Here is a 27,865-nt window from a genome sequence, read left to right as displayed (position 1 = left end):
TCCAACTATTAATGTGACAAATATAAAACAGATTATTTACTAAAACATATCAAACATTTCTGAAAACAATTATAAAATATTACCAGTAAGCTACTGGACATCAACACATCTAGACAGAATCCTTCAAATAATACTGGCATTCAGACTGCCAATAAGAAATTCCTTTCACCACTCATACAATAAAAAGCTGATATATTTTCACCTTTATCATATACAGAATTATGGAGGTTGCTCTCAACCTTGAACTTGCCTTGTCTGTCTTCGAGCTATCTGCGCTGGCTTCCACTGTAACACTTACTTTGCTTTCCGCCAATTTTACAGCAGCATTAGAGGCTTTGCTGTGACTTGATGACGAAGCATTACCAGAACTTGGTCCCTGAACCATTCCCGTATTTCCTGGGGCTGCTGTCGGAGCAGGCAAAACTGGTGTACTCATGTTATTACTTACATGAGAAGAACTAGGAATACCCTGTTTTAAAGAGTTATCATCAGTTAATGAATTACTTGTACTTGATGGATGTCTTTTAGTGATATATTAGAAATAACATTAAAAAACACAAAGTGAACCAACCTTAGGACTAAGAAAAAATGCATATTTCAGGTCATTTATATCTAAAGGGTTCTTTAAAGAAAACTGAGTAACATTCTTAAACAGGGCTTTTTTAGATATGTCAATATGACTTTAAAATTTTATATATATGTATCATAACATTCTGACAGCAACACTAAAAAGAAGGAGAAGGAGAACAGTATGTAAAGAATCATATCAGCTGGGCATGGTGGCTTACGCCTGTAATCCCAGAACTTTGGGAGGCCAAGGCAGGTGGAACACCTGAGGTCAGGAGTTCAGGACCAGCCTGGTAAACATGGTAAAACCCAGTCTCTACTAAAAATACAAAAATTAGCCAGGCATGGTGATGCATGCCTGTAATCCCAGCTACTTGGGAGGCTGGGGAGAATCACTTGAAACTGGGAGGCACAGGTTACACTGAGCCAAGATCAGGCCACTGTACTCCAGCAACAGAGTGAGACTCTGTCTCAAAACCAGTACAATACAGTACAATACAATACAATACAAAACAAAAAGAATTTTATCTTTCCTGCAAGAATCTTTAGGAATATTAATGAAAATAAGTACCCCCACTTTAAAGATTGGAAAAAATGAGGTAGTAAAGTCAAATGGCTTGCAGTAAATTGATAGGAGAAAAAGATTAAGATCCCAAATACTAAAATCCAATTTCCCCATTCTTCAAATCTGTTTTACTGTCAGGATTCTAATTTTTTTTTTTGAGGCAGAGTTTCACTCTTGTTGCCCAGACTGGAATGCAATGGTGCTCTCAGCTCACTGCAACCTCTGCTCCTGGGTTCAAGTGGTTCTCCTGCCTCAGCCTCCCGAGCAGCTGGGATTACAGGCATGCACCACCAGGCCCGGCTAATTTTTGTATTTTTAGTAAAGACGAGAATTTGCCATGTTGGCCAGGCTGGTCATGAACTCCTGACCTCAAATGATCCGCCCAACTTGGTCTCCCAAAGTGCTGGGATAACAGGTGTGAGTCACTGTTCCTGGCCTAGGGTTCTAAAATTTTGGAAAGGCAGACATAAAATTATAAGCAATACAATGTTTGCAAATTATTCAAATTTTCTATGGTTCATACAGGCACTTCTCCTTTCTTTTTAGCATGATAAATTCATGAAAATGAAACACAGATGGTAATGGATAATGAACAGCTTTATCTAGTGTTTGTCCAAACAAGACAATAAAAGCTTCATCACAGTACTTAATCACTAGTTCCCACTGCCCCATGTACCCCTTAAACAATGCAAAATGGGAAAGATGTAAAGCACCCACCACTTGATTCTAATTTGGCTTACTCAATGTGAAAAAAAAAATCCTGTTCAGATATAAATAACAGCAGATATGTAGCCTGGATTTGGTAATATGTATTCAATTGATTTTCTAATTTGGGAGTTGGAGTGCTTTGAGGACAGTGAAAGAGGGATTATGAAGGTTTACCATAACTAAAATCAAATAAACAATTGTTTTTGGAGGCCAGGATGCCTTTTTTTGGACATCTGTCCTGAACAGCTAAATGTTTACAATGGCTATATTGATTAAACTTGAGTTGCTAAAAACATACCTGCAACTGCTTTCCATCTGGTTGTGAAGCAATGTAGTTGACTTGTTGGGATGGTGGGGGAGGGGGTGGCGGTGGTGGTAGTCCCTGAGATACACTGGTAGGAGCGGCTACCTGCATGAGGGGCACTCCTGTGTGGAGATGCAAGGGTAGCTGAGGATGAATGTTAAATGGATTGCGTTGGATGTTCATCAAAGGAGCATGAACACCCACTGGATATGGGAAGATATTCATAGGCTGGTGTTGTGCATTCATTTGTTGCTGCATTACATTCATTTGTGGTTGCATCATATTTATAGGTAGCTGAGAACCATCAACTTGCTGGTTTGTTTGGTCTTTTAGGCTAGAATCTATCAAAAGAAAAAAAGCTTGTGAAAAAACTCATGTTACAAATCTCTTTACACAGAGAAACAAAGAACCACTGGTTACACCAAAATAAAACAGCAATTAATAGGCTCAATACACCAATACCAATCTCCAGTTGTTTAATTTAGTCCTGTCATTTCTAAATAATGTGGACTGATTTTCTAAATGAAAGAAAACATTCAACTGAAAATATTTTTAAGAATAAGTTTATGCAAAAACATGTATCAACAATCAGTAGCTCAAGAAATTGACTAGTTAAAAAAATCACATAAAACTTAGTTACTAAATTACAAGTAAGATTATTCAATTTTTATGTCTTCAAGAGCCTTTTTCTTGCAATGTTCTTAGCAAGAAAAAAACAAGAAAAGATAAATCTTTATTATTAAAACAATGGCTTATTTTATTTGTATAAGAACAATGATCACAAAAGTTAAAAGTGTACATATCTGAAATAAAACAAATTAGTTGTTGAATCCTGCATAGGAATATCCCAAACTCTTCTATTGTAGCAAACAATGCTGAAAATATTTAAGTCTTTGGCAACGTTTAAAGCAGAGGTAGGGTTAAAAATACACTGATGTAGATAAATGTACATGTATATATATTTATATAATGCAAAGTGACTTGTAAACAACTAGGGTTCAGCTTAACATTATAAAAACTATAAACAAGGATCATTTCAACTCATACAAAAACATATTAAATTTATAATTTTTCAAATAAAACTATCAATAAACAAAAAAGAATACATTACCCTGTCCAGATGTTTCCTCCTCTTGTCTCATCCATCCAGACTGTGGACCTGAAGAATTTCTGCCTCGTCGTGAGTAGTAGTTTTGTACATCTGCTGGCAAAGTCTTTCTCACAGCCCAGCTAGATGCAGATGTCCACCCAGATCTATCTGCTGGTGTATCAAATGAGAACTCTTGTTCACTTTTCCGCTTATAGGACTGCTGTTCCACAAACTTGAAAGATTCACTCCCCGGACTGTTTGAATTCCCTGAGAGGGGCTTTCGATTTTGCCACCTATTTTCATTCTGATCTGTATAGGCAAAACTATTTCTGTAAGTGCCTCTGCCACGGTTGCCTCTGCCTCTACCATGGTTAGAAACCCAACCAGAACCAAAGTTTTTATTCCAAGAATTTCCTGAATTTTCATTTCTTTTTTCTTCCCAATGAGACTCTTTCAACTTTTCTGGATTTCTGGTTCTTGGATCAGGCCCAGAGTTTATTTTTTCTGTTACCCAACTGGGACAGTCATTCCTATGTTTGTCAGCAGAATTTGGATCATCAGCATCTAGGTGGATGTCATTTTTTTCTTTTCTTGTATTTTCATTCTGTTTCTCTGGGTCATTCTTTCTGTACCGATCATTTCCTCGTGGACATCTCCAACCATCATTTGCCCATCTTCCCTTCCAGCGGGGAGCGTAACTATCTCTGTCATTTCTACCAAATGATGAACTCTTACTTTTTGTTCTACATCTTGAGGGGGACCTAGAATGAGATCTGGACCTAGACCACTTTCTGGTTCTCTTTTCTCTCTCTCTCCTCTGCCCATCTCTATCACTTTCTCTTTCTCTGCTCTGAGACCTGGATTTTTCTCCTGGGGAGGAATCTTTCTCTCTTGGTTGAGATCTTTTGTTCTCTCTCAAAGTATCTCTTCTTGGGGACAGTGATTCAGATCTTCTGCTTTCCTTAATATTATCCCTTTTTGGAGACTGAGACTGAGATTGTCTCCTTTCTCTTGCAATATCCTTGTTTGGGGACTGAGAACGGGATTTTTTCCGGCCTCTGGCAGACTCATTCTTAGGAGATGGCGACTGAGACTTCTTGCTTTCTTTCCTAGTTTCTCTTCTGGGAGATGGAGACTGGGGCCGCTTCTTTTCTTGTGGAGTGTCTTTGTTGGGAGACCAAGTTGTAGATGGAGAATGAAATCTAGATCTTCGAGTACGAGGCTTTTTGGCTTTGTCTATAGTATCTATTGGGCTTTCAGATGGTTGAGATATAGTTTCAACCTTTTCATCTGCAAGATCTGAAGATGACATATTATTTTCAGAACTGTCTATCACAGAATTTTCATTTATTTGTTTAAGATCAGTACTTACAGATGGTTCAGCTTCAGATTCATTTTGGTCACCGCAAAATGAATCACACTCCATAGGTATCATTTCATTGTTGTCCTCATTAAAATGCTTCTGAATCTGATCAATGTGTGTTTTAGGCAACTCTGTAGATCTGGGATGTTCGATGAGTGATTCATTCTTTTCTTCTAAAGATTTTTCCAGTTTGGTGTTCAAAAGATTATTTTTTAATAAATTATTTTCAGAGTCTTGAATATTATTGAAATCTTCATTCCCAGATGTATCACATGTTGCAATTATTTCTGCGTCTTCAGTTTCAACATGCTCAAGCAATTGAACCTCTGGGCTCGTAATAGATCTTCCACCCACTGTTTGTATAATTTCGTCCTCAGAAGCTTCTAACTTGGGGCTGTCTATAAGTTCCTCTGTTTTTAGTGTAGAATCTTTATGTTCAGTAATTTCTACTATGGAACTCTCTGTCATTTTTTCTTCATTAACCACTGACTCTACATTCTCAGATAACTCACTTAGAGGACTAGATACAGGTTGGTGTACTTTGCTTTCAGATGTTAAACATGTAGGAAAATCACTTGGAAGATGAACTGTACATACATCTGCCTTTACCTCTGATTCTGAAAATCCAGATATCTGGTCTTCCTTTTCCAATGGATCACTTCCTTTTTCAAAAACATTTTTAGAAATCTCATTTTCCATACACAAAACTTTAGCCTCTATACCTGTATTCTCAAGTTTTTGAACTTTGCCTTCCTCACCAACTAGCACAGGAAGATCTTGAACACAAGACTCAGAAGATGAAGATTCTACTCTTTCCTCTGTATCATGATTTGCAGTCTGTTCCTCACTTTCTTCTATTTGCTCATTGCAACTTTTCAAAGAGTTAGCAGACTGGTTTTCTACATGTGTCTGCACAGTACAAATATTACTACTGTCTACATCTGATTGGTGCTCTTTTTCTAACACAGGTGATGTGTCAGATTCTGCTGTTTCTTCATCTACTGAATCATTGGAAGATGATTTTTCAGGGGCAGCTACAGAGCTCCGAAGTTTCTTTTTCAATAAAGCTGGTTTTCTTCCTCTTCTTACAGACTTCCGTTTTGGAGGCTGTCTTGTTTGCTTTTCTGACTCAGCTGAAGAGGGAACACTTAAAGATGGATTACTGTTACCTGGGGCATCGCACCCAGAATTATTTGATATTGGGGATCTCTGAGACTGACTGACTGTTTCAGCTCTTGTGTTACGTGTAGACCTCCTTGTAGGAGTTGTCACTGCAGGTTTTCGTCTTGATCCTCTGGTATTTGATGTACCAGAAGTTTGCTTCTTTTCTTCCCCTTCTTGAGTATGTGCTAATGTATATTCCTTGCAAGAAGTACCTAATAATATTTTTTTTAAAGAAAGGTAAAAAATATGTTTTAAGAAACAGTAATTTTGCTTTAGCTAATTTTAGCATAAAATAGACTGCAGCAGAGTGAAGCAAAATACTTATAACTAAAACTATTAATAAATGCACAGCTACTAACATCAGAGTAGTGTGAGGCATTCATCAACTTTCTCAATGACACTGAAATAAGTAACAACTAGATTTGGTTCAAGTGGGCAATTTTATAGGGGAAAAAGGAAAATAATATTTGGTCTTGCAACTGCTACCTGCTTAATGATTTTTTTTTGAGACAGGGTCTCACTCTGTCACCTAGGCTAGAGTGCAATGGTGTGATCACTGGAGTGATCGATCATGGCTCACTGCGGCCTCAACCTCCCAGGCTCAAGTGATCCTCCCACCTTAGCCTCCCGAATAGCTGGGACCACAGGCATGCAGTACGATGCCCAGGTAATTTTTGTATTCTTAATAGAACAGGGTTTCACCATGTTGCCCAAGCTGGTCTCAAACTCCTGAGTTTAAGTGATCTGCCTGTCTTGGCCTCCCAAAGTACTGGGCATACAGGCGTGAGCTATTGTACCTGGCCATGAACTGGTATTATCTAGGCAAAAGGTGAGAGAAAACTGTCAAGTTATCCATGAATTAATAAAGACTCAAACTATTTATTAATAATTAACAGATGTTACTTCTAAAGATCTATGGTTTGGACAGGAAAGCCCAAAACAGAAAGGAGATTTCTAATCAGTTTTTCAAAGTCTCCAAGTTGTAATTTCTAAAAACAGTAGCATAGAGTTTCTAGTTGGAATATTTTTAAATTTTAAAACTGACTGACAGATAAAACCTTATGTGTTCACTATGTACAACATGATGCTTTGAAGTACATTAACATTATGGAATGACCAAATCTAGCTACTTAATGAATGCACTACACCTCGCATAGTTACAATTTAGTGAGAACAGTTTATACCCACTCTCTTGCAATTTTCAACAATACAATATAGTTGAACTTTTAACAACACAGGGATTAGGAGCACTAACCCCCGACACAGCCAAAATTGGCATAGTTTTTACTCCCCCAAACTTAAATGTTTACCAGACTCCTTACTGATTAACAGTGAATTAACGTATTTTTAACGTTATATATGTTACATATTGTATTCTTAAAATAAGCTAAAGAAAAGGTATTTACAAAAGACATTACAGTTCTGTATTTACCAATACCATAAGCTTATATCATTCGTTTACAAGATGAATGATCTGTCTGAAATGGCAGGCAACAGCAGCTATAGATCTCAATCTAAAGTTCCTATCAAGGAATTAAAAAACTTCTGGTAATGCTATGACTTTTCTGTGCTTCTTGGGAGCACTTCCTACATCACTAATGGCACTTCATGTGGGTCCCCAAGGTTACTCTAGGTTTACAGTATTGCACTAAACACTTTGAAAAATATGCAAGCACTGCAAGAGATCACATTTCACTGTGATATGCAATCTACCAGACAAATGCTTATGTGGAGATGACTACATTACACCACGTTTTGCGTTTTTTTTTTTTTTTTTTGATGTAGTCTCACTCTGTCACCCAGGCTGGAGTACACTGGCGCAATCTCAGCTCACTGTAACCTCAGCCTCCCAAGTAGCTGGTACTACAGGCGTGCACCACTATACCCGGTTAATTTTTTTGTGTTTTCAGTAGAGGCAGGGTTTCACCATCTTGGCCAGGCTGGTCTTGAACTCCTGACCCTGTGATCTATCCGCCTCAGCCTCCCAAAGTACTGGGATTACAGATGTGAGCCACCACGCCTAGCCAGGTTGTTTTTTTTTTTAAGACAGGCTCTCGTTGTATTGCAAAGGCTAGAGTGCAGTGGTGCAATCACGGCTCACTGTAGCCTTGACCTCCCAGATATTCACAACACTTGAGTTCAGCAGAATAGAAACAGAAGGTGGCCACAAAACTATTACGGTGGTAAATATGTACTATAGTTAATGTTACATAGTTATGATTTAATACTGTATCTTTACAGTTGTTTACATTTCTCATGACTTCAAATGGTGGCACCATGTGGTTTGAGTGTGTATACGTTTTGATAAATTTTAACTTTTTATCATAGATTTGTATATATTTTATGGTAGTAAATGATAAAATAGATTAGTACTTACATATATTTTATGCATTAATGACATACTTTTAATTTTTTCACTATGGGCTATGCAATTTGTCTGTGAGGTTTTATTTTCAGTGTTGCAAATCTCCAAAAAATTCAATATATTTATTTTTCAAAATTCACATATGAATGTCTCCACGCAGTTAAAACCTGTGTTGTTCAAGGGTCAACTGTATTATTATAGTCATCACATTATACAATAGATCTTTAGAACTTACTCTACCTAGCTGAAATTTTGTATCCTTTGACCAACAACCTCCACCCCACCATGACTATACCACCCCCTAGTCTACAGTCTAGTTCTATGAGATCAACTTTTTTCAATTCCACACAGAAATGAGATCATGTGGTATTTGTCTTACTGTGCCTGCCTTATTCACTTAACATAATGTCCTCTAGATTCATCCATGTTGTCACAAACAACAGGATTTCCTTTTTTTTTGTGGCAGAAAAATATTCCATTGTATATATATACTCTAGTTGAAGCAAATTTTTTTTTTTGAGACAGAGTGTCACTCTGTCACCAGGCACCAGGCTGGAGTGCAATGGCACGATCTCGGCTCACTGCAACCTCCACCTCCCGGGTTCAAACAATTCTCCTGCCTCAGCCTCCCGAGTAGCTGGGACTATAGGTGCACACCACCACGCCCAGCTAATTTCTCTATTTTTCAGTAGAGACGAGGTTTCACCATGTTGGCCAGGATGGTCTCAATCTCTTGACCTTGTGATCCATCCGCCTGGGTCTCCCAAAGTGCTGGGATTACAGGCCTGAGCCACTGCACCCAGCCAAAGCAATTTTAAAGTTAAGTCACTGTCCAAATATTTATAGAAGTATTTACAAGTTACTATACCTTACTTCACAGCTTTTGTAAGTAAGCAAACACACATTTTTATGAAACTTGAAGAAACTAATAATAATTTTTATAATAGAAAATGGTTTCACAAACTTTACCAAAATTTTCTAAAGATATGGTACTTGTTGGAAAAATAGTTCTTGGCAACACAGAAGAAATGAGAGGAAGGACTTCTGTTTCAACATTCCAGGGTATAAAACCAATTCTGAAAACATAATAAAGATATTTTTGTTTAAATGGTTTAAAAAATTAAACCAGCAATTTAAATGTATTATCTCAATCAGGTTAGCAATATTAAAATACAGTGCTTAAACGTTTTTTGTCCAAATAACTAACAATGTAAATTCAAGGTTACTACTTGTCTAAAAATAGCTTCCAATTGGCTGCAACTCAGAAAAAAAAAAACCTTTAAAAATATATTTTTCTGATAAATTCATGGCAAAGAAAAGATGAAAGAAACTTAACACAGACAGTTCTCTTTGAAATAATTTATGTAGTATTTTGTCAATAATTTTTCTAGCTTTCATCATATTCTTCACTCCTTTAAAAATAAATCAACTTTGAGGTATAATTCAACATAAAATCCACAGATTTTAAGCATATATTTTCTAACTTTTGACCTAAGTGTGTGCATATATATATATGTCTGTGTAAACGCCACTCCAATCAAGAAATAAAATATTTCCATCCCTCCAGAAAGTGTCCTCACACTCCTTTTTATACTTCTCCCTCCTTTCCAGGCAACCAAGGAACTGATTTATACCACTATGTTATATTCTAAAATTCCTTGACCTGGGGATGGCTCTTTAAAGGTCTCAGTGTCCCCTAGAGATCTGTCAAGACCCCTCCCCCCCAAATTTTCTGCACTGAAACCCAAACCACTTCTCAGCATTTTTTTTTCTTATTCATTTAGATCTCCTAACAAAAGACTATCTGATTCAGTATAAGGTGAGATTCTGGAATAGAAGAGAAGCATGGAAAAAAAAAAAATGTAACATGTGCATGTATGGAAATATGTAACTGTAAAGAAGGGTTTCATAGAACATACATCAGGACTTCTTCATTTGACTTCTATTATGTTCTGCCATCATTCCTAGAGGGTGAATGCCCTATACAGGACTGTATTGTGACATATAAAATAAAGTCATAACATGTTACAGGAATCAATATAAAACTCAGGCAGTGACCCTAATCTTTACTTAGGAGCCTGATTTAAATATATATTACATATCTAGCCACCATCTTAGTAGCTTCAGAACTAAACTAAGAAAGAAAAAACTAGATTACAGAATCATGAGTGTCAGAGTGGAGTAGGCACTTGATCAAATAGTTTAATAAATCTAGCATAGACATAGCTATACTTGCTAAACAGATAAATTAAGACTTCTTTACTTTCTAAGAGGTCCTTTATATAGCAATCTTTGTTGGGCATTTGAAACACCAAGGTTTAATTTGCACAAAACTTCCTTAGGAAAATAACAATTGAGTAAGGTACCCCTGTATTTAAGTACTAATGCTATCTTGTTCATGTAAGCATGTAAACACTAGAGTAAATAATTTTTTTATTTTTACCTTCCAATACCAGGTAATGTATCAGGAAACCATGACAATTCCAGATCCTGTCTCTTCTGCCTAATCAATGCACTGATTTCACTGACTTCTAGAAATTCTGTACTAAAAGACAAATTTTAGACATTCATCAGAATCTTACAATTTTAGGTTCAAAGAAACAATTTGATCATACAAAAAATAGCAGCTGTTTTTGTACGTAGCATTATGAATCACACTTACAAGAATGAGAGCTTTTTTCTTTTTAAACATTTTCAAAATAAACTCAGTCCTAAGATAAGTAAAATTGTTATACTGCAAATCAGAATTGTATTTGATTATTAAAAATAACCCTTGAATTTCTATCGTAAGTGACAGATTTTTTTTAATAAAGTCAAGTCAGACTAATATCCTCATTACTGATAGAAAAAAATTCTAGATGCAATAGTTTCCCAGTTGAAACTAAGCCTAAAACAAAAGAAGAAAATAAAGGAGGGTATGATTACTGCAACCAAAAATGGGTATACTACAGCTTTTCAAAAGCCTACTTAGATATAATTATTTTTTTTGTTAGCTTGCCAAGCTCTTATTCTGTGTGACTGGCTCAACTAACTGTACATGATTTTAAAGCCTCAATTTAATCTTCAAATTTCATAAATATCTACTTAGTATCTACATGCCAGTCACTAGAATTCAGCATGAGTGGATCAGCTCTAAAAGCGTTCTGCTTGAGGTACCATTCCCACAATTTAATAAATAACCTGCTTCTTTAGCATATAGAAAGCTTATACACAATTAGTTATTAATGAAAACAAAGCCCACTGGCATAGACAATCTTTGCACAATAGAGAAGTTCCCAAAATTAACAGGCTTTCTCTTGCATAGAGCTAGTTTACTTTCCAAAAAAAAACTGAAGCAAAAAAAAAAAAAAAAAAACAACCAAGGTGGGTTTTTCAGTTTTTATTGGGCCTAGAGTTTAAATTTCTAGCAAAAGTTAATTATAATTATTAAACATCAAGTATAAGCAGCATAAATTAAAAGTAGAAAATACTAACCAATAAGCTCTATAGGTAAAGGAAGATTCTCCAGGGTGACTAATAGAAGAAAACATATTGGAGAAAAAATTTCTGAAGCACTGATTTGTACTCCAATTTGATCTCTGAGGCTAGAAAAGTAAAAAGTAATTAGTGAAACAACAAATAAAAATATCTCTAATAGGTAAATAATAGTTATATTTAAATATTTTGATATGCCTGAAGCACTGGTTATTTATGGACTAAATAACCCTGAAGTTTTATTATCTAAGAAAAAGATTTTTCTTGGTTTCAACAAACCTTATTTATCTTTATTGCTGCATTTCTCTTTCCTCCTGTTTCACTGTATAAAGAGTTGCCTGTACAAAGACATAAAAGGACTTGGTTACCTTGTATTAATTTTTATTAAAAAGGCTGTAAACCAGCATTCATACTAGCACCCTGGCAAGGGCTGAAATATGAAATATGTAGAATAGCTGCATTTCAAATAATACACAATTTTTTACACAATTTTCCCAAATGCTGATTTCATCTTATCTTGTTAAGCTACCAATACAAGTAAAATACAAAAGGCCACAATAGAGAAAACTGGGTAAAGTATGCAAAACCTGCTTTCTTTAGATGTGAGTTAAAATTCTACTCAACATTTTCTGCTACCTTATGCAAACTTAAAACTATCTTATAACATAAGGTATACAGAAGTCAAACTATTTAACATCAATAATCCACTTAACATTTCCAGCTATCATCTAGAAAATAGGTAGCTATCTCAAGTAGAGGCTGACTAGGGGACTTGGGGCCTTCAGCCACAAATTACCATTTATCCACTGGCACCTACTTCTAAGTTCTCTCTTTCAAATTTTATACTTAGAGGAAAAAGTAGAAGTGTTGACTGAAACAGATTTCTGTTACAACAGTGTTGGTGGCTGCATTGTTTATGACTTGTCTACAGTGCATATGACAAATTTTCTACCTTGCTTGCCTCACAAAGGGCCTACTGACATTGTTCGAAATAAATCACACTAAGGAGGGGCTTGGTTCTTGTACTGGGAGATCATATGTATTTTGGTTTGCTTTTGTTAGTCCAGTTGGTAATAGCCTGCTTTCTACTTAATAGCATACTAACTTTCTTTTAAGTTATTACACAACATCTGTTTGGTTTTACACAAGTCCCTGTCACAACTACTGTTAACAAATTTCAATGTCGGTAGCAGGGGAACAGGCTGAGTTCCAGCACTTAATGCCTTACCCCTTTGATCTATATCTAAAAGATGATAACACTGATTTTTAAAACTGCTTAAGAAGCAAGAAGTAAAAATATATGGTAGTTATACAGATACACTCTTAGAAAGAACCACGTTCCTTCAGCTAGACATAGAATTGCTGTGCTATACCTACAAAGTGTCTTTTATGCCCTAAGGATGCTGAGATGTTTTGTTTTAGGTTTCATTCACTCAACACTTAGTAAGTATGTAGTGTTCACATAACATTCTTTCACTTGGAAGCCTATCTCGGAAAGCCATCATTAGATAAAATGCTCTTTACTGAAAGAACTGTTAGTTTTCTCTGGGCAAAGCTACATGTGAAAAGCCAGTCCAAAAGCTATTTCACATATTTCTGGGTAATTCTCAGATAATTACTGAGCAGCTTCAATGACAGTCTCTAAAGTATTCAATACTGGTGAGTTTGTCTAAATTGTGGTTTCCTGAGGATCGTTTCACAAATCCACCCTACCTGTCTTTGGAGAGCAGTGATATTCCTTTTCACTTCATTTTTATCAAATTAATGCATGTACATACTTTAATAAACAGTACTTCCAATCTTCTAAAGAAAAATTACAGAAATACCCACTCTTGATTTCTGTTTCCCCAAAGCACTCATTAAATCCTTTGGCTGTTTCTTCTAATATTTATTTCTTTATTTCTAAATAACATCCTTTTACTACTCTACCTTTATTTTTTGGTTTCAGATATTTTCTTTTGTTTCTTTTTTGAGATGAAGTCTCACTTTGTTGGCCAGGTTGGAGTGCAGTGGCACAATCTCGGCTCACTGCAATCTCTGCCTCCCAGGTTCAAGCAATTCTCTTGTCTCAGCCTCCCAAGTAGCTGGAACTACAGGCACACACCACTATGCCTGGCTAATTTTTGTATTTTTAGTAGAGATAGGGTTGGTGAGGCTGGTCTTAAACTCCTGACCTTAGGTGATCCACCCATCTTGGCCTCCCAAAGTGCTGGGATTACAGGCGTGAGTCACCACACCTGGCCAGTTTCGGATATTTTCTGGTGATTTTTTTTTTCCACTATAGAAGATAAAGATTTTTTTTTTTTTTATGCCACCCTGCCTTGTCATCTATCTTTACTCTGCCTATATTATCCTTTTTGATATACAAATATATCAACATGATGTAGCAGTGTTACATTATAATCATTTAAGCATTAATCACAGCTGAACCATATAATGAATGACTACCTTTTTAATAGATTCTTGCTTTTCCTAGGGTTAACAATGGCTTTGTTTTCTCTTTTTCTTTTCTTCCTGTATTATCCACCACTAATTTAGCTAACTACAACAAAAGTTATACGTAGATTTACAACAAAAAAGTTATACTTAGATTTACAATCTAAGTTTAAGACACTCAAACACAACTCATTCATAAAGCTTGTTCCCCACTCTCCTAGCAAAACTCTTTGTCCTGCTCCAATATGAACTGGTAACTCTAAAAGCTGCTGTTCAATAGTCATTCTGGGATTGTTCTCTGTCATTATCCTGATAATCCTCTTTTTCCTTTTTATTTTTTCCTGAGTTGGAACTCATTTTCTGAATCTCACATTGTTCTTCCATTTACTATCTCATTTAGTGAAGTATACACATCCTCCAGCAGAAGGGGGAAAGAATGGGAATTAATTTTTGAATTCTTATGTATTAGAGAATATCTTTATTCTTATTCTGAGTTAATATACGATGGATAGTTTGATAGGTTTTACAATTTTATAGGTTAGTAATTATCTTTCCTAGAGTTTTCAAGGCATTGCTCCACTGCTCCAGCTATTGTTGATGATACTCTGTAACCGTATTCCTCTATGTGGTCTGTTTTTTTTCTCTCTCGCTTGTCATCCTCAGACTTCTAGAACTTTATGAAGTACTTGGTATAATTATTTCCTCATTTACTAGGTATCATCTCCTTCACTTTTGGTCCTACTTTCTGAGACTTCTCAGCTTATCTTCTACTCCTGTTTATACACACACACACACACGCGCGCGCACACACACACACACACAGTACACACACATATATATGGAATATACATGAATATATATGTATTTTTTTTCTTTGAGACGTAGTCTCGCTCTGTCACCCAGGCTGGAATGAAGTGGCGCAATCTCGGCTCACTGCAACCTCTGCCTCCCGGTTCAAGCGATTCTCCTGCCACAGCTTCCTGAGTAGCTGGGATTAGAGGTGTGCACCACCATGCGCAGCTTCTGTTTATATTTTTTGCTGTAATATTTTTAATTTCTAAAAGCTTTCTTTTTTAAAATATTATTTTTCATATATCATTGATAAAATATCCCTTCTTTCAGGCTTTGAGGATATTAAGTTTTTTTAAGTTATTCCCTATTTTCCAGCATTGGGTCTGTCCCATCAGGTTCCTTGTATCTCTGTTTTGATCTCTATTATGTTGATTTCCCTCAAATATCTGGAGATCCTTGATTGTTCGTAGGATACTAAAATACTGATTGAAAATCAGTGTAGATGGTTGGACAGAGCCTCTCAGCTAATGTGTTTCACTGTAGGGTGATCAAGCAGACATCTGGTTATTTCATTGGGAGACTCTCAAATGGCATTATCTCTAAGTCTTCTCTTTTGGGCAAGTCAGTATTCCAAAAGATGTCCCTTTTGGAATCTCCTACTTTGGAGAATTATAATAAGCAAGACTGCTAGTGCTTTGAAAAATGATCTTGGGTAGAGGACTAGAAGCCTCATCATTTGACTTAATTTCCCTCTCTGTTGTTTCCTGTACAATCATTTACGCTAAAATTTAAATCTCGTTCAAACACTCACTCTAGAGAGTAAATCTCCAGTCTTTCATTGGATATACCCCTTCCTCTACTCTGTTCAGCCAGGAATCTTCAGGATCTAAAAATTTTTAACCAATTCTGTTTTCTGAAACCACTCCATATCTCTGCCTTCACAGATAGTGGACATCTCCAAACTCAACTTCCTAAGGTTTGATGGTATGTGAACTGTCTTGAGATTCTTAACTCCACTGTCTCCATGAAATGTTTATGTATCAGCTTTCTGCTAAGATAATTTACCATTCCTCTAATACTATTTTACTTTCTATTTTATGGACACATCTTATATGCTATCCCCCTCTCTACAGCTTTCTTGTCTTTGTGGCTTAAACTCTGTGGCTTAAAACTTTTTGGCTGGGCATGGTGGCTCACACCTGTAATCCCAGCACTTTGGGAGGCCAAGGTGGGCAGATCACCTGAGGTCAGGAGTTCGAGACCAGCCTGACCAACATGGTGAAACCCCGTCTCTACTAAAAACACAAAAATTAGCTGGGTGTGGTGGCAGGTGCCTGTAATCCCAGCTACTCAGGAGGCTGAGGCAGAAGAACCACTTGAATCTGGGGGCAGAGGTTGCAGTGAGCTGAGATTGTGCCACTGCACTCCAGCCTGGGCAACAAGAGTGAGACTCCATCTCAAAAATCCCACACTTTTCTTTTCATTCCTTTATTGCCATTTTAGTAGAGATTTGGAGTAGGGGGGATCAAAGCATTAAACAAGTGCTCAGTCTGCTATGCTTAACTAGAAGCTTGTCTTATTTATTTTAATTCAGCATATCCTCAAACATGTTTCATGAAACACTAATCCCAAAGAATGTTTCATGAAAACATTCTTTGTATAATACAAACCAGTATAATAAAGCCTCTGAGTTTAGAACCTACTACTTGGCAGGCATCCAATTAGTCTGTTTAATTGATTCCAAAGTTGTAAAGACATAATTAGATGGATCTAGTATGAACTTAAAGAAGTACTACATTAAGAAATGCCTGAAAGGGAGATCCTTTCTGTAAACTCTATCAATTATAAACTATCCCAAACCAAAGATTAATGTTCATTCCAAGAAACAAAGTGAATATAAAGGAGATTAAAAACAAAAATGTGTAATTCAGTTATCTAGTATGACAGAAGAAAGTGATATATCTTCAGGAAATTTGCCAATAGGTTTGCTGTCTAACCTTTCACAATACCTCTAGTGTGGCAACATCATCTTCATTATATGAGAAAACTAAACAGTTTATATAATTTTACTAAAGTTTCAGGTGCTTCAATGGTAAAAAACTGTACAAAAAAACTGACCTTCAGTGAAACCATCTATTAGACCTGCTGAAGTTTTAACTAGTATTATACTATATTTATAGGCTATACTAATAATTCCTAATCAAGATATAAGAATTCACAATTTCATAAGCTCTATTCATTACTTTGATTACTGTATAACAAATGACTTCAGACAGAAAGTCACACACCTATGTTTAGAGAACAGTCCCATCCTGCTTCACAAAACTTTAAGAAATTAAAAGTCTGGCTGGTGCGGTGGCTCACGCCTGTAATCCTAGCACTTTGGGAGGCTGAGGTGGGCCGATGATCTGAGGTCAGGAGTTTGAGATCAGTCTGACCAACATGGTGAAATCCCGTCTCTACTAAAAATACAAAAGTAGCCAGGCGTGGTGGCGCATGCCTGTAATCCCAGCTACTTGGGAGGTCGAGACAAGAGAATTGCTTAAACCTGGGAGCCGGAGGTGACAGTGAGCCGAGACCATGCCATTGCACTCCAGCCTGAGCAATAAGACCAAAACTCCATCTCAAAGAAAAAAAAAAAAAAAAAAAGAAAAGAAAAATAAGAAGCTTACTTAAGCAGAGTTGCTTCTAAAATTTAACCAATCACTCCTAGATAAAGAGACAGACAACAGCTTCTCAAGTAGTTCTTTTATAAAATTAATTTTTATTTTTGAGATGGAGTCTCATTCTGTTGCCCAGGCTGCAATGCAATGGCACAATCTCAGCTCACTGCAACATCCTGGGTTCAAGCAATTCTCCTGCCTCAGTCACCTGAGTAGCTAAAATTACAGGTGTGCGCCACCATGCCCAACTAATTTTGGTACATAAAAAGAAATTTAAATTATCCTTAGGATATATCATGGTTTCTGTTCAGTGTAACTGGGCAAATAAAGATATATTCAATTTGCACAATCTCCCAATAACTCAACCTTCACCTTAACTTTTTTCTCTGGGTTCCTTGCTTAGTCATCAAATGCCAACATTTAAGGATACAAGCTGGCTTTTCTGTTGCATGACAGGTTCATTACTGACCCTAAACTTTGCGATAATTTCAAGTTACACTTAGGGATTCTCTTAGAGTCTTCCAACTAATCAGTTTGTTAATACTGTCTAGAAAACCTCTTAAGAAATGTGAAAATTAAAAGAAAAATTAAAAACAAAAGAAATGTCCAAATTAAAGGTTAAAACTCTTAAAGGTTCCAATCTTACAGCTATGATTTATGACCTTTAGCCCAAAGGAAAAAAAAGAGATTGATATCTATATCACATTTCTGAAAGGTCAGGCCAAAAAAAAAAAAAAAAAAAAGGAAATCACAGTTAACTGGTAAGTCCGGGGCAGTATTCTGTTAACGAAATGACAGAGCACTGATTTTACATTAAAAATTATTTTTGAAAGTACATCCAAATGAGATCCATCAGAATGGCAATAATTTAAGTTATAGAGGTTGCAGACAACCATAAAGTGAGAGGCTTAATTAAGGTCAGTAACACTAACAATATCATGCTTTAGCATTATTTTGTGGTAAAAAGTGGCATTGGATATGAAGTCAGAGGGCTGGATCAAATTCTGGTGGCTGCAATTATTACCAATGTGATCTTGGACAAGATATTTAGCCTTTTAAAAAAGACTTTACAAAATGTTAATACATTATCTAGAGGACGTCTTATTAACCTCCTCTTTTGACATCTTTAGAAACTTTCTAACAGATTACTTGGCTTCCCATCATTTTGGAATACTTTAACCAGGTTAGTTTTTCTAAAACAGTTTCACCACATTGTATCCCAATGAAAAAAACTTTTAACTGTGTCTACTTGCATAGCAATCTTCCTTTTCAGTCTTATTTCCTTTTACTTATTTATTTTTTTGAGAAAGGGTCTCTCACTATGGCGCCCACACTGGAGTGCAGTGGCATGTTCATGACTTACCTGCAGCCTCAACTTCCCCAGGTTCAGGTGATTCTCCCACCTCAGCCTCCCAACTAGCTGGAACTACAGGTGTGTATCACCACATCTGGCTAATTTTTTTATATTTTTTGTAGAGGTGGGTTTCACCAGATTACCTCAGTCTTATATCTGATCATCATAGTCTTAAACATTTTGCCTGAACTCAAGAGTGAGAAAAGAAATAACAACTGGAAGAAACCATCAATTAAACTGAGGAGCCAAGCATAAATAAACACGTCAACACAAACTGTTCACCACTAAAACAACATGAAGACAAATAGATCATATTTGTATATAATATGTAAGCATCTAATTTCTTCAGAGCATCTCTATATGGTTGTAGACACCTTACTTACTGAAAAACGAATCTGCCCATTATTGTTAGTGAGATACAATTGACAAAAATTGTATATATTTAAGGCATACCACTTGATGTTCTGATATATGTACACACTGTGAAAAAAATCACCACAAACTAACATATCCATCACCTCACTGTTACTCTTCTCCCTTTTTCTTGTAGTGAGAATACAAGATCTACTGGCTTGGCAAATTTCAAGTATACAATACACTCTTAATTATATCCACACTGCTGTACACCTATATATTAGGTATCCAGAATTTATTCATCTCGCATAACTGAACCTCTGAATCCCTTGACAAACATCTCCCTATTTCCCCCACTCCCCAAAACCACCACCATTCTACTTCTAAAAGAGAATTCTTCACTATACCCTGCCAGACATTCTCCCACCAGCCTTCCCCATCTCAGTAACTGGCAACTTCCATTTTACCAGTTCCTTAGGTCGAGATCTTGTAGTCAACTCTGACTTCCTTCTTCCTTGTACCCTATATCCAATCCATCAACAAATCCTGTTAGCTTCATCTTTCAAGTACAATATAGCTGACCCTTAAACAACATGTGTTTGAACTGCAAGGGTCTGCTTATTCATGGATGTTTTTCAATAAAAATTATATTGAGTGTGCTTGCCTCTCCTGTCTCTCCTTCCACCTTCTCTGCATTACTATCCAAGATAGCAAGACCACCTTCTCTTCCTTTGCCCCGTCAATGTGAAGACAACAAGGATAAAGACCTTATAATGATCCACTTCTGCTCAATGAACAGTAAATATATTTCCTCATCCTTAATTTCTTTTTTTTCTAGGAAAGAAAGAAGAAAAAGAAAAAAAGGAGAGAAGGAGAGGAAGAAAGAGGAAGAAAAAGAGGGAGAATGGGAATATTGCTTTATTCTAAAAATGGGTATTAATAATGGCCGATCAATATTTTGTGTATTTAAAGTGGAGAGCTCTATAAATATTTATTAAGTTTACTTGTTCCATATCTGAGTTCAAGTTCTGGATATCCTTATTAATTTTCTGTCTCGTTGAGTCTAAATCTCTTTATGGGTCTTATGTATCTGGGTGTTAGGATTGTTAGCTCTTATTGTGGCATTGATCCTTTTACCATTATATCTTTGAAATCTATTTTATCAGATGCGAGAATTGCAACACCTGCTTTTTGTTTATTTATTTTTGCTCTCCATTTGGTTGGTAAATCTTTCTCCATCCCTTTGAGTCTTTGTGTATCTTTGGATATGAAATGGGTCTGGATGTAGCATAGCGTTGGGTTTTGGCTGTATCTTTTGATTGGGGGATTTAGTCAATTTAAATTTAGGATTACTGCCATTTGATGTTAACTGGCTATTTTATCCATTTGTTGATGTAAATTCTTTATGCTGATGCTCTTTACTTTTTGGTATATTTTTAGAAAGGCTAATACTGGTTGTTCCTTTCTATGTGTAATGCTTCTTTCAGAAGTTCTTGTAAAGCAGGCCTGGTGGTAATAAAATTTCTGAGTACTTGCTTGTTCATAAAAGATTTTATTTTTCCTTTAATTGTGAAGCTTAGTTTGGCAGGATATGAAATTCTGGGCTGAAAGTTCTGTTCTTTAAGGATGTTAAATATTGGCCCCCACTCTCTTCTGGCTTGTAGGGTTTCTGCTGTGAGTCTGATAGGCTTCCCTTTGTGGGTAACCTGACCTTTCTCTCTGGCTGCCCTTAGTATTTTCTCCTTCGTTTCAACCCTGGTGAATCTAACGATTATGTGCCTTGGGGTTGCTCTTCTTGAGGAATATCTTTGTGGTGTTCTCTGTATTACCTGGAGTTGAATATTGTCCTGCTTCGCTAGATTGGGAAAGTTTTCCTGGATAATATCCTGAAGAGTATTTTCCAGCTTGGATTCATTCTCTCTGTTACATTCAGGTACACCTATCAAACGTAAATTAGGTCTTTTCACATAGTCCCATATTTCTTGGAGACGTTGCTCATTCCTTTTTATCCTTTTTTCTCTATTCTTGTCTTCTCTTTTTATTTCATTAAGTTGTTCTTCGACCTCTGATATCCTTTCTTTTGCTTGATCAATTTGGCTATTCAAACTTGTGCATATTTCGCTAAGTTCTTGTGTTGCATTTTTCAACTCCGTTAGTTCATTTATATTCCTCTCTATATTGTCTATTCTTGTTAGCATTTGGTCAAACCTTTTTTCAAAGTTCTTAGTTTCTTTACATTGGGTTAGAACAAGTTCTTTTAACTCCCAGAAGTTTCTTATCATCCACCTTCTGAAGCCTACTTCTGTTAATGGAACACAGTCCTTCTCCATCAGGGCTTGTTCCGTTGCTGATGAGGAACTGTAATCCCTTGTAGATGGAGAGGGGTTCTGATTTTGGGTATTCTTGGTCTTTTTAGGCTGGTTTCTTCCCTTTATTATAAATTTATCCATCTGTCGTCTTTACAATTACCACCTTTCTAATTAGGTTTCTGAGTGGATGTCCAGTTTATTGACTCACAGTGCTGGAATCCGAGCAACCCACTGCGCCGGCCAAAACAGTGGCATTAAGACTGATGGTGCTCTTCTGCCTGGGAATCTCTGGTCTGGCTTCCTTCTTGAGTCTGTAATAGGCGGCTCTGCCTTCCCGGAGCTCCAAACATCAGTCAGAAGGGGAACCAGTCCCATTTACTCTGCACGAAGAGCTGCCGCACCGAGGCGCCGGCAAAACCGCTGCACCGGCCACAAGAGTCGCGCTGGTGACCCGTGGGGTTACTCCACTGGGAATCTTCTGGTCCGTGAGCGATGAAAATTCGTCTGAAAGTGTGGCGTCCTCTCCTTCTCTGCGCTTTCACTGGGAGCTACAATCCCGAGCTGTTAGCCATTAGCCATCTTGGATCAGCTGCCTTTAGTTTCTTAATAAGATTCTTTCTCTAGACTAATTTATTGTAAAAATACTGTATATAATACATATAACATAAAAAATGTGTTTATCAACTGTTTATCTGTAAGGTCTCCAGTCAGCAGTAGCTATTAGTAGTCAAGTTCTCAGGGAGTCAAAAGTTATACATTGATTTTTGACTGGGCAAGGGTCAAAATCCCTAACTCCTGTGTTATTCAAGGCTCAACTGTACATACAGAATTAAACCAATTCTCATCTCCACCAATATCTCCTTGGCTAAAGCCACCATAATTTGTGGTGTAGAAAAACACCACCTAAAATAATAAGAACAAAAAAGAAAAAACCCACCTAACTAGGCAATTTCCACTTCAACTCTTATTCTCCTATGATTTTCTTCCCTTCACAGCCAGAGTAATCCTTTTAAAATGTACCAGATCATGTTACTCCTGAAAACACTTTCCTAGCTCACATTGGCCCTAAATGATCTCACCTTGTGTCTTACTCTTCCTCCTCCATCTAACTCAGTCATTCTAGCCACACTAACCTCCTTGCTATTTCTTGGACATATTCCAAGAGTATTCCTTTCTCAGGCTTTTACACTTGCTATTCCCTTGCCTGGAACAATTTTCCCTGAGATACCTTCATGGCTTAACTTCTTAATTCTTGAAGGTCACTGCTCAAATACCTTTATTCGAGAGGGTTTCCCTAACACTTTAAATAAACTGTCACCTCCATAATGTCATTACCCTTTAACATTTTACTCAGCTTTATTCTTCCTTAAAGCATTTATTACCACCTGTTTTACATATATTTATATTTTTGTTTGTCTACAAGAAGATCCTATTGGAAGGGACTTCGTTGTTTTTGTTCACTACTATACCCCTAAGAGTCACACAGGAAAGTATTTGTTGAATGTATGAGTGATCTCAATTCCCTTTTGCCTCTCTGAGTACGAACATCCAGTATTAAGTGTGTATCAAGTATGAATCTGGAATTTAAACCTGAGTAATTTTCATCAAACATAATACCTAAATATAAGCTTAAGCTAATTTATCTAGTAAATAATCTATTTCAATACAGGAAGAAAAACTGGCCACATTAGACTTAACAAATTTCCCTGGTAAAAAGTAATATATAGCAAAACTATTAACACCTAAATGGATAATCAGTAAGTACAGTAGTCTCCTCTTATTCATGGGTTCTCTTTCTGCAGTTTCAGTTACCTATAGTCCACTGCAGTCTAAAAATATTAAATGGAAAATTCCAGAAATAAACAATTCCTAAGTTTTAAATTGCATACCATTCTGAATAATATGATGAAATCCTGTGTCACTCTACCTTCATCACATGAAGGGTGAGTAAAGTACAGTAAGATATTTTAAGAGAGAGCCCATATTCATATAACTTTTACTACAGTATATTGTTATAATTGTTTATTTTATTATTCATTATTGTTCATCTTTCCTGTGCCTAATTTATAAATTCAACTTTATCATGGGTACGTACATATAGGAAAAAACATAATATACATAGTGCTTAGTACTATCTGCAGTTTCAGGTACCTATTTAGAACATATCCCCTATACCCAGTTTCCTTCAAATCAGTCCAGCTTGCTCAGTGAAGACATCTGCTCATAATTACCTGGGTATCAGCACTCTTATATTATTCACTCAAAGTATAATGCGTATTTCTGTCTATCCTAAATGAAACATCTACTTCAGGCATCTTAAGTAGATACAGCACTGAGTTACAGGCCTTAGACAAGGTTAACCTTCTGGCAGAAATAGTTTTTTTTTCTAATTATAATTTTAAAATACCTATCCAATCTAATAGTCCACATGTGAAACAGTAAAACAAAATCCCAAATGAGAATTAATCATAGATGCTTATAAATGACTATACTGAAGAACTATGGGATTAAAGATTTTCCTATATTTCACCCTCTAAAAATGAGCCCAGGCAAGAGATACGCACTTAAGAAATATTACAGAGGTAAGACTACCATAATTTAGTGGGCCAAATTATGTATAGAAAATCTGTAGTATCATTTAATCTTCCTCAGCAGTAAATTTTATATTGGATCTCAGAATTGGCAAACAAATGCTATCCATAAAAAAAGAATGCTAATTTACAGCAATGGTAGAAAAGCAAAGACTGTTTTCATATCTAAAACCGACAAGAGAAAATTTCTTTTCTTTTTTCTACAAAAAAGTCTCCAAGTAGAGCAAAATGCCTTTTAACCACAAAAACTTTGCTGCAATTTCACTTTAATAGTAAAATTTCAAAGGTAGAACATTTGTTAATCTGTAAATCTAACCTGAGGGATCATGTTAATTCTAATTAAAAAAAGAAACAACAACAATCAACAAAACTTGGTATCCATAATGCATAAAAAATGAAGTTATTCACTTCTTAAAACAATAAATCAATTATTTCAAAGTTCACTAATTCACTAATTATAGCTATAAGTGGAAATTCACTGTGACCCTGTCTGGAAAATTAATGCCCACCTTCTTGCTTACAAACAGATCATAGTAAGATGTTTTCTGGGACAGAATAAATAGCCTGAACTCCCAGGAGGAGTCACAAAGCACTACAGATGTTGTCATTTTTATTAAGGCTCTGCTGCAAAGCCTTCCTGTATATTACAAAATCATATACCAGACAAAAACAGAAGACAGAAATATTTAACTGCTCATGTACATAAATATGTTAAAGGTATTTTATTTCTAAAGTTTCAAATTAGAAGTAATAGAGGGCAAAGTACAATTTCCTCTGGGAACTGTGAATTAGTTTCTTGCTGCCACAGACTTCCTTTGCTACTGCTTACAGTTACTGGCCCACAGGGTATTTAATCTCACCTCCCCTAAGGAATTCTACACTAATCAGTGGAATAAGACCACAATGTAAGCTGGTAAACATCAAGAAATTGTGAAACACTCTTTTCTACACATACACACACCCACCTCTTTCCTTTCAAGAGGAGCAAGAAGGAAAAAAAAGGGCAGAAAACAGTAAAAATGGCTCCATGAGAACAAAATTTATGTAGGACTGAACACAACGTGCAGAGCTCTGAGGACTATTTTCTAGACCAAAGGGTTACTAATGAGAAGTCTGGCCACAATCATTAAATTAACAAACAAACAAAAAAGGGTAAAAAAACAAGCAAAAAGTCACTTACTATGTATCAACTTCAAATCACAAATGTTTGCACTTAATAGATCTTCTCTGATGATGGCTTTTCTTCTGTAAACATCAATAAAAACAAGAAAGAATTAAGGAAAAAAAAGTCATTTTGCTCACTTATTTTCAACTCATTCTCCATCAAAATGAAATCTATTATGCACTGATTGTAGTAACTATGCTGAAAGTCCAGTAAATGGTTTAAGGATATTCTCACAGACTCCTATGAGATATCAGAGTGACAAGTTAGAGTTTAATATCTAATAAGTTGCATTATCTCAGTCTTTTTTTTTTTTTTTGGTGGTGGAGGGTGTTTTTTTTTTTTTTGAAATAGGATTTTGCTGACACCCAGGCCGGACTGGTGTGGTGCTATCAAGGCTCACTGCTGCCTTGACCTCCTGGGCTGAAGGGATCCTCCCAGCTCAGTCTCCTGAGTAGTTGGGGCTACAGGCATGCACCACCACGTCAACTTATTTTTTCTATTCTTGCAGAGAGAGCATTTCCATTTGTTGCTGAGGCTGTTCTTGAACTCCTGGACTCAAGTGATCCTCCTGTCTTGGCCTCCCTAAGTGCTGGGATTATAGGTGTAAGCTACCATGCCTTGGCTAATCCATTTTTTATTTTAATTTTTTAACTAGACATGAAGTCTCACTATGTTGCCTGGGCTAGTCTTGAACTCCTGGTCTCAAGCGATACTCTTGCTTCAGCCTAGCAAAATGCTGGGATTACAGGCATGAGCCACCATGTTTGGCCTCATCTCAGTGTTTAAACAATAATCTTAATGGCTGTATGACTGAGTGGCCTCTGGGCCATGCAGAGTAGAAGTAAGCAGATATTTCCTTTTTTAAAAGAACCATTAGAAAATTCTAGCAAGGAAAGCCTTTTAGTTCCACTTAAAATGGAGGTTCACTATGAAGAAACAAAACACCACTGTAATGCCTTCTTTGAAACTGGTAAAAAGTATCAGAAAGAGAGAAGTGCCAGGGTTTCATTGCTTTGGAAGGGAGAGGCAAAACTGAATGGAGTTTGTCTGCATTTTGAAAGATCAAGCATATGCAGTAAAAAGAAGACTGAAAGACAGGACTACTAAAAACAACCAAGACTCCAAAAAAATAGTATAAGGTAAATATCCAACAAGGTGACAGAGATTTTCCACTTTGGGAAAAATAGTTAAGTTACTCCTTGGTGGGCAAAGGCAAATATTAATTTCACAGCTGTTATTTCCTTATGAAAAATCTCTGAGAAAAACCAGTTAAATATGGGGACTACTACTATGTTAGACTCAAACAAGAGCTGTGAGTCTTACAGGTCATTTTCTGCGATCACCACTACATTCTCAGGTCATTTTCTGCGATGACCACTACACTCTCGGCAAGACCCAAGATAATTGGGTAATTCTGAGGGAGAGACAGAGAAAAAAAAGCACATCTATGATACTTTCACAGCCAGTGATATAAGTTGTATCAAGAATGAAAGTATTTCTACCAAAAGGTTTTTCTTCACTATGCGTGGGAAAAGTGTACTACTATCTACTATGTAAATACAAATCCAAGAACCAAAAGTGATAACTATTTTTCAGAAACAATTATAATATTTGGTCTAATGCAGTCAGTAACTTTGGGGCTCATGGGTAAGCTCTTGGAGTAGGTATTCCATGAATACCTTGAAATCATATACAAAGATTTATGACTATAAACATGTATATTTTTCTAGCAGAAGGGATCTGAATCATTCTTCACCTTCTCAAAGAATGCCATAACTACCCAAAAGTTAACATCTAAGGAGCTACAGTGTTATAAAATAGTGATAGTTTCAATAAACCTCAGTGACTCTTGCCAACTGTTTTAGGAACTAAATAAACTTACTCTTTTAAGACAGTAGTATTCTGATGAAAAGTACTAACGGATCATAAATTGAATTATGAATCTGACAACATATTGACTTAAAAATACAACTTTTGGACAGCTCTAAATACATTTCAGATCAAAATGAGCTTAAGTTTCAAATGTATTAGAACAAGTTATTCTAAGCATCAATTAATTTCCAGTGTACTACTCATACTCAATTTAGTTGAAAAATCTGTTAAACACCTATTAAACTCAAGTACTAAACATTGCATTTCTAGACATTTATGTTAAAATAGGCAATGGTTTTAATAGCGACTAAAAAAAGAGAAATTCATATACATTAACATATGTTATGTTTTAACATAAACCCTTGCTGGTACCTGCTACAACACAGGAAAGCAATATGTGAAAGTTAATAAGCAGTTTAAATTATAACTGATGAAGAATGTTGTTTGATACTATTAGGTACTCCCTACTTTTTGTCCATAAATAACTTGACCAATGCTATTCACAGTGTTGCCTGAGCACCAACGCTTACGTATTGTTTAATGTTGGTTTGTGATTAAGTTCAAAAATGATGGTAAGCATTCAGAATTTTTGTTTGTTTTTGAGACAGAGTCTTGCTCTGTTGCTCATGCTAGAGTACACTGGTGTGATCATAGTTCACAGCAGCCTCAGACTCCTGAATTCACGATATCCTCCTGCCTCAACTTCCTGAGTAGCTGGGACTGCAGCCA

General features: G+C 36.2%; 1 protein-coding gene across 7 annotated transcripts in view; it reads right to left on the bottom strand.

The window, feature by feature from the left end:
• SCAF11 (SR-related CTD associated factor 11) overlaps nucleotides 1–27,865 on the bottom strand; it is an 81,053-nt gene that overhangs the window by 3,914 nt on the left and 49,274 nt on the right. For 4 of the 7 annotated variants that reach the window (XM_035255744.3, XM_035255745.3, XM_054238147.2 and 1 more), the window contains 8 exons: nucleotides 25,280–25,344; nucleotides 11,880–11,938; nucleotides 11,601–11,710; nucleotides 10,570–10,671; nucleotides 9,096–9,202; nucleotides 3,256–5,973; nucleotides 2,139–2,485; nucleotides 251–469 (listed from right to left, as the gene is read on the bottom strand). In XM_035255744.3, the coding sequence (XP_035111635.3) occupies nucleotides 251–469; nucleotides 2,139–2,485; nucleotides 3,256–5,973; nucleotides 9,096–9,202; nucleotides 10,570–10,671; nucleotides 11,601–11,710; nucleotides 11,880–11,938; nucleotides 25,280–25,344 (3,727 nt within the window). The remainder of the gene's footprint in view (nucleotides 1–250; nucleotides 470–2,138; nucleotides 2,486–3,255; nucleotides 5,974–9,095; nucleotides 9,203–10,569; nucleotides 10,672–11,600; nucleotides 11,711–11,879; nucleotides 11,939–25,279; nucleotides 25,345–27,865) is intronic. The other 3 variants (XM_009003599.5, XM_035255746.3, XM_009003600.5) reach the window with 3 other exon arrangements.

The sequence above is a fragment of the Callithrix jacchus genome, chromosome 9 (genome assembly GCF_049354715.1).
Source record: "Callithrix jacchus isolate 240 chromosome 9, calJac240_pri, whole genome shotgun sequence".
NCBI lineage: Eukaryota > Metazoa > Chordata > Mammalia > Primates > Cebidae > Callithrix > Callithrix jacchus.
The sequence above is the reverse complement of the archived record's forward strand: the minus strand, read 5'-3'. Positions and strand labels throughout refer to the sequence as shown.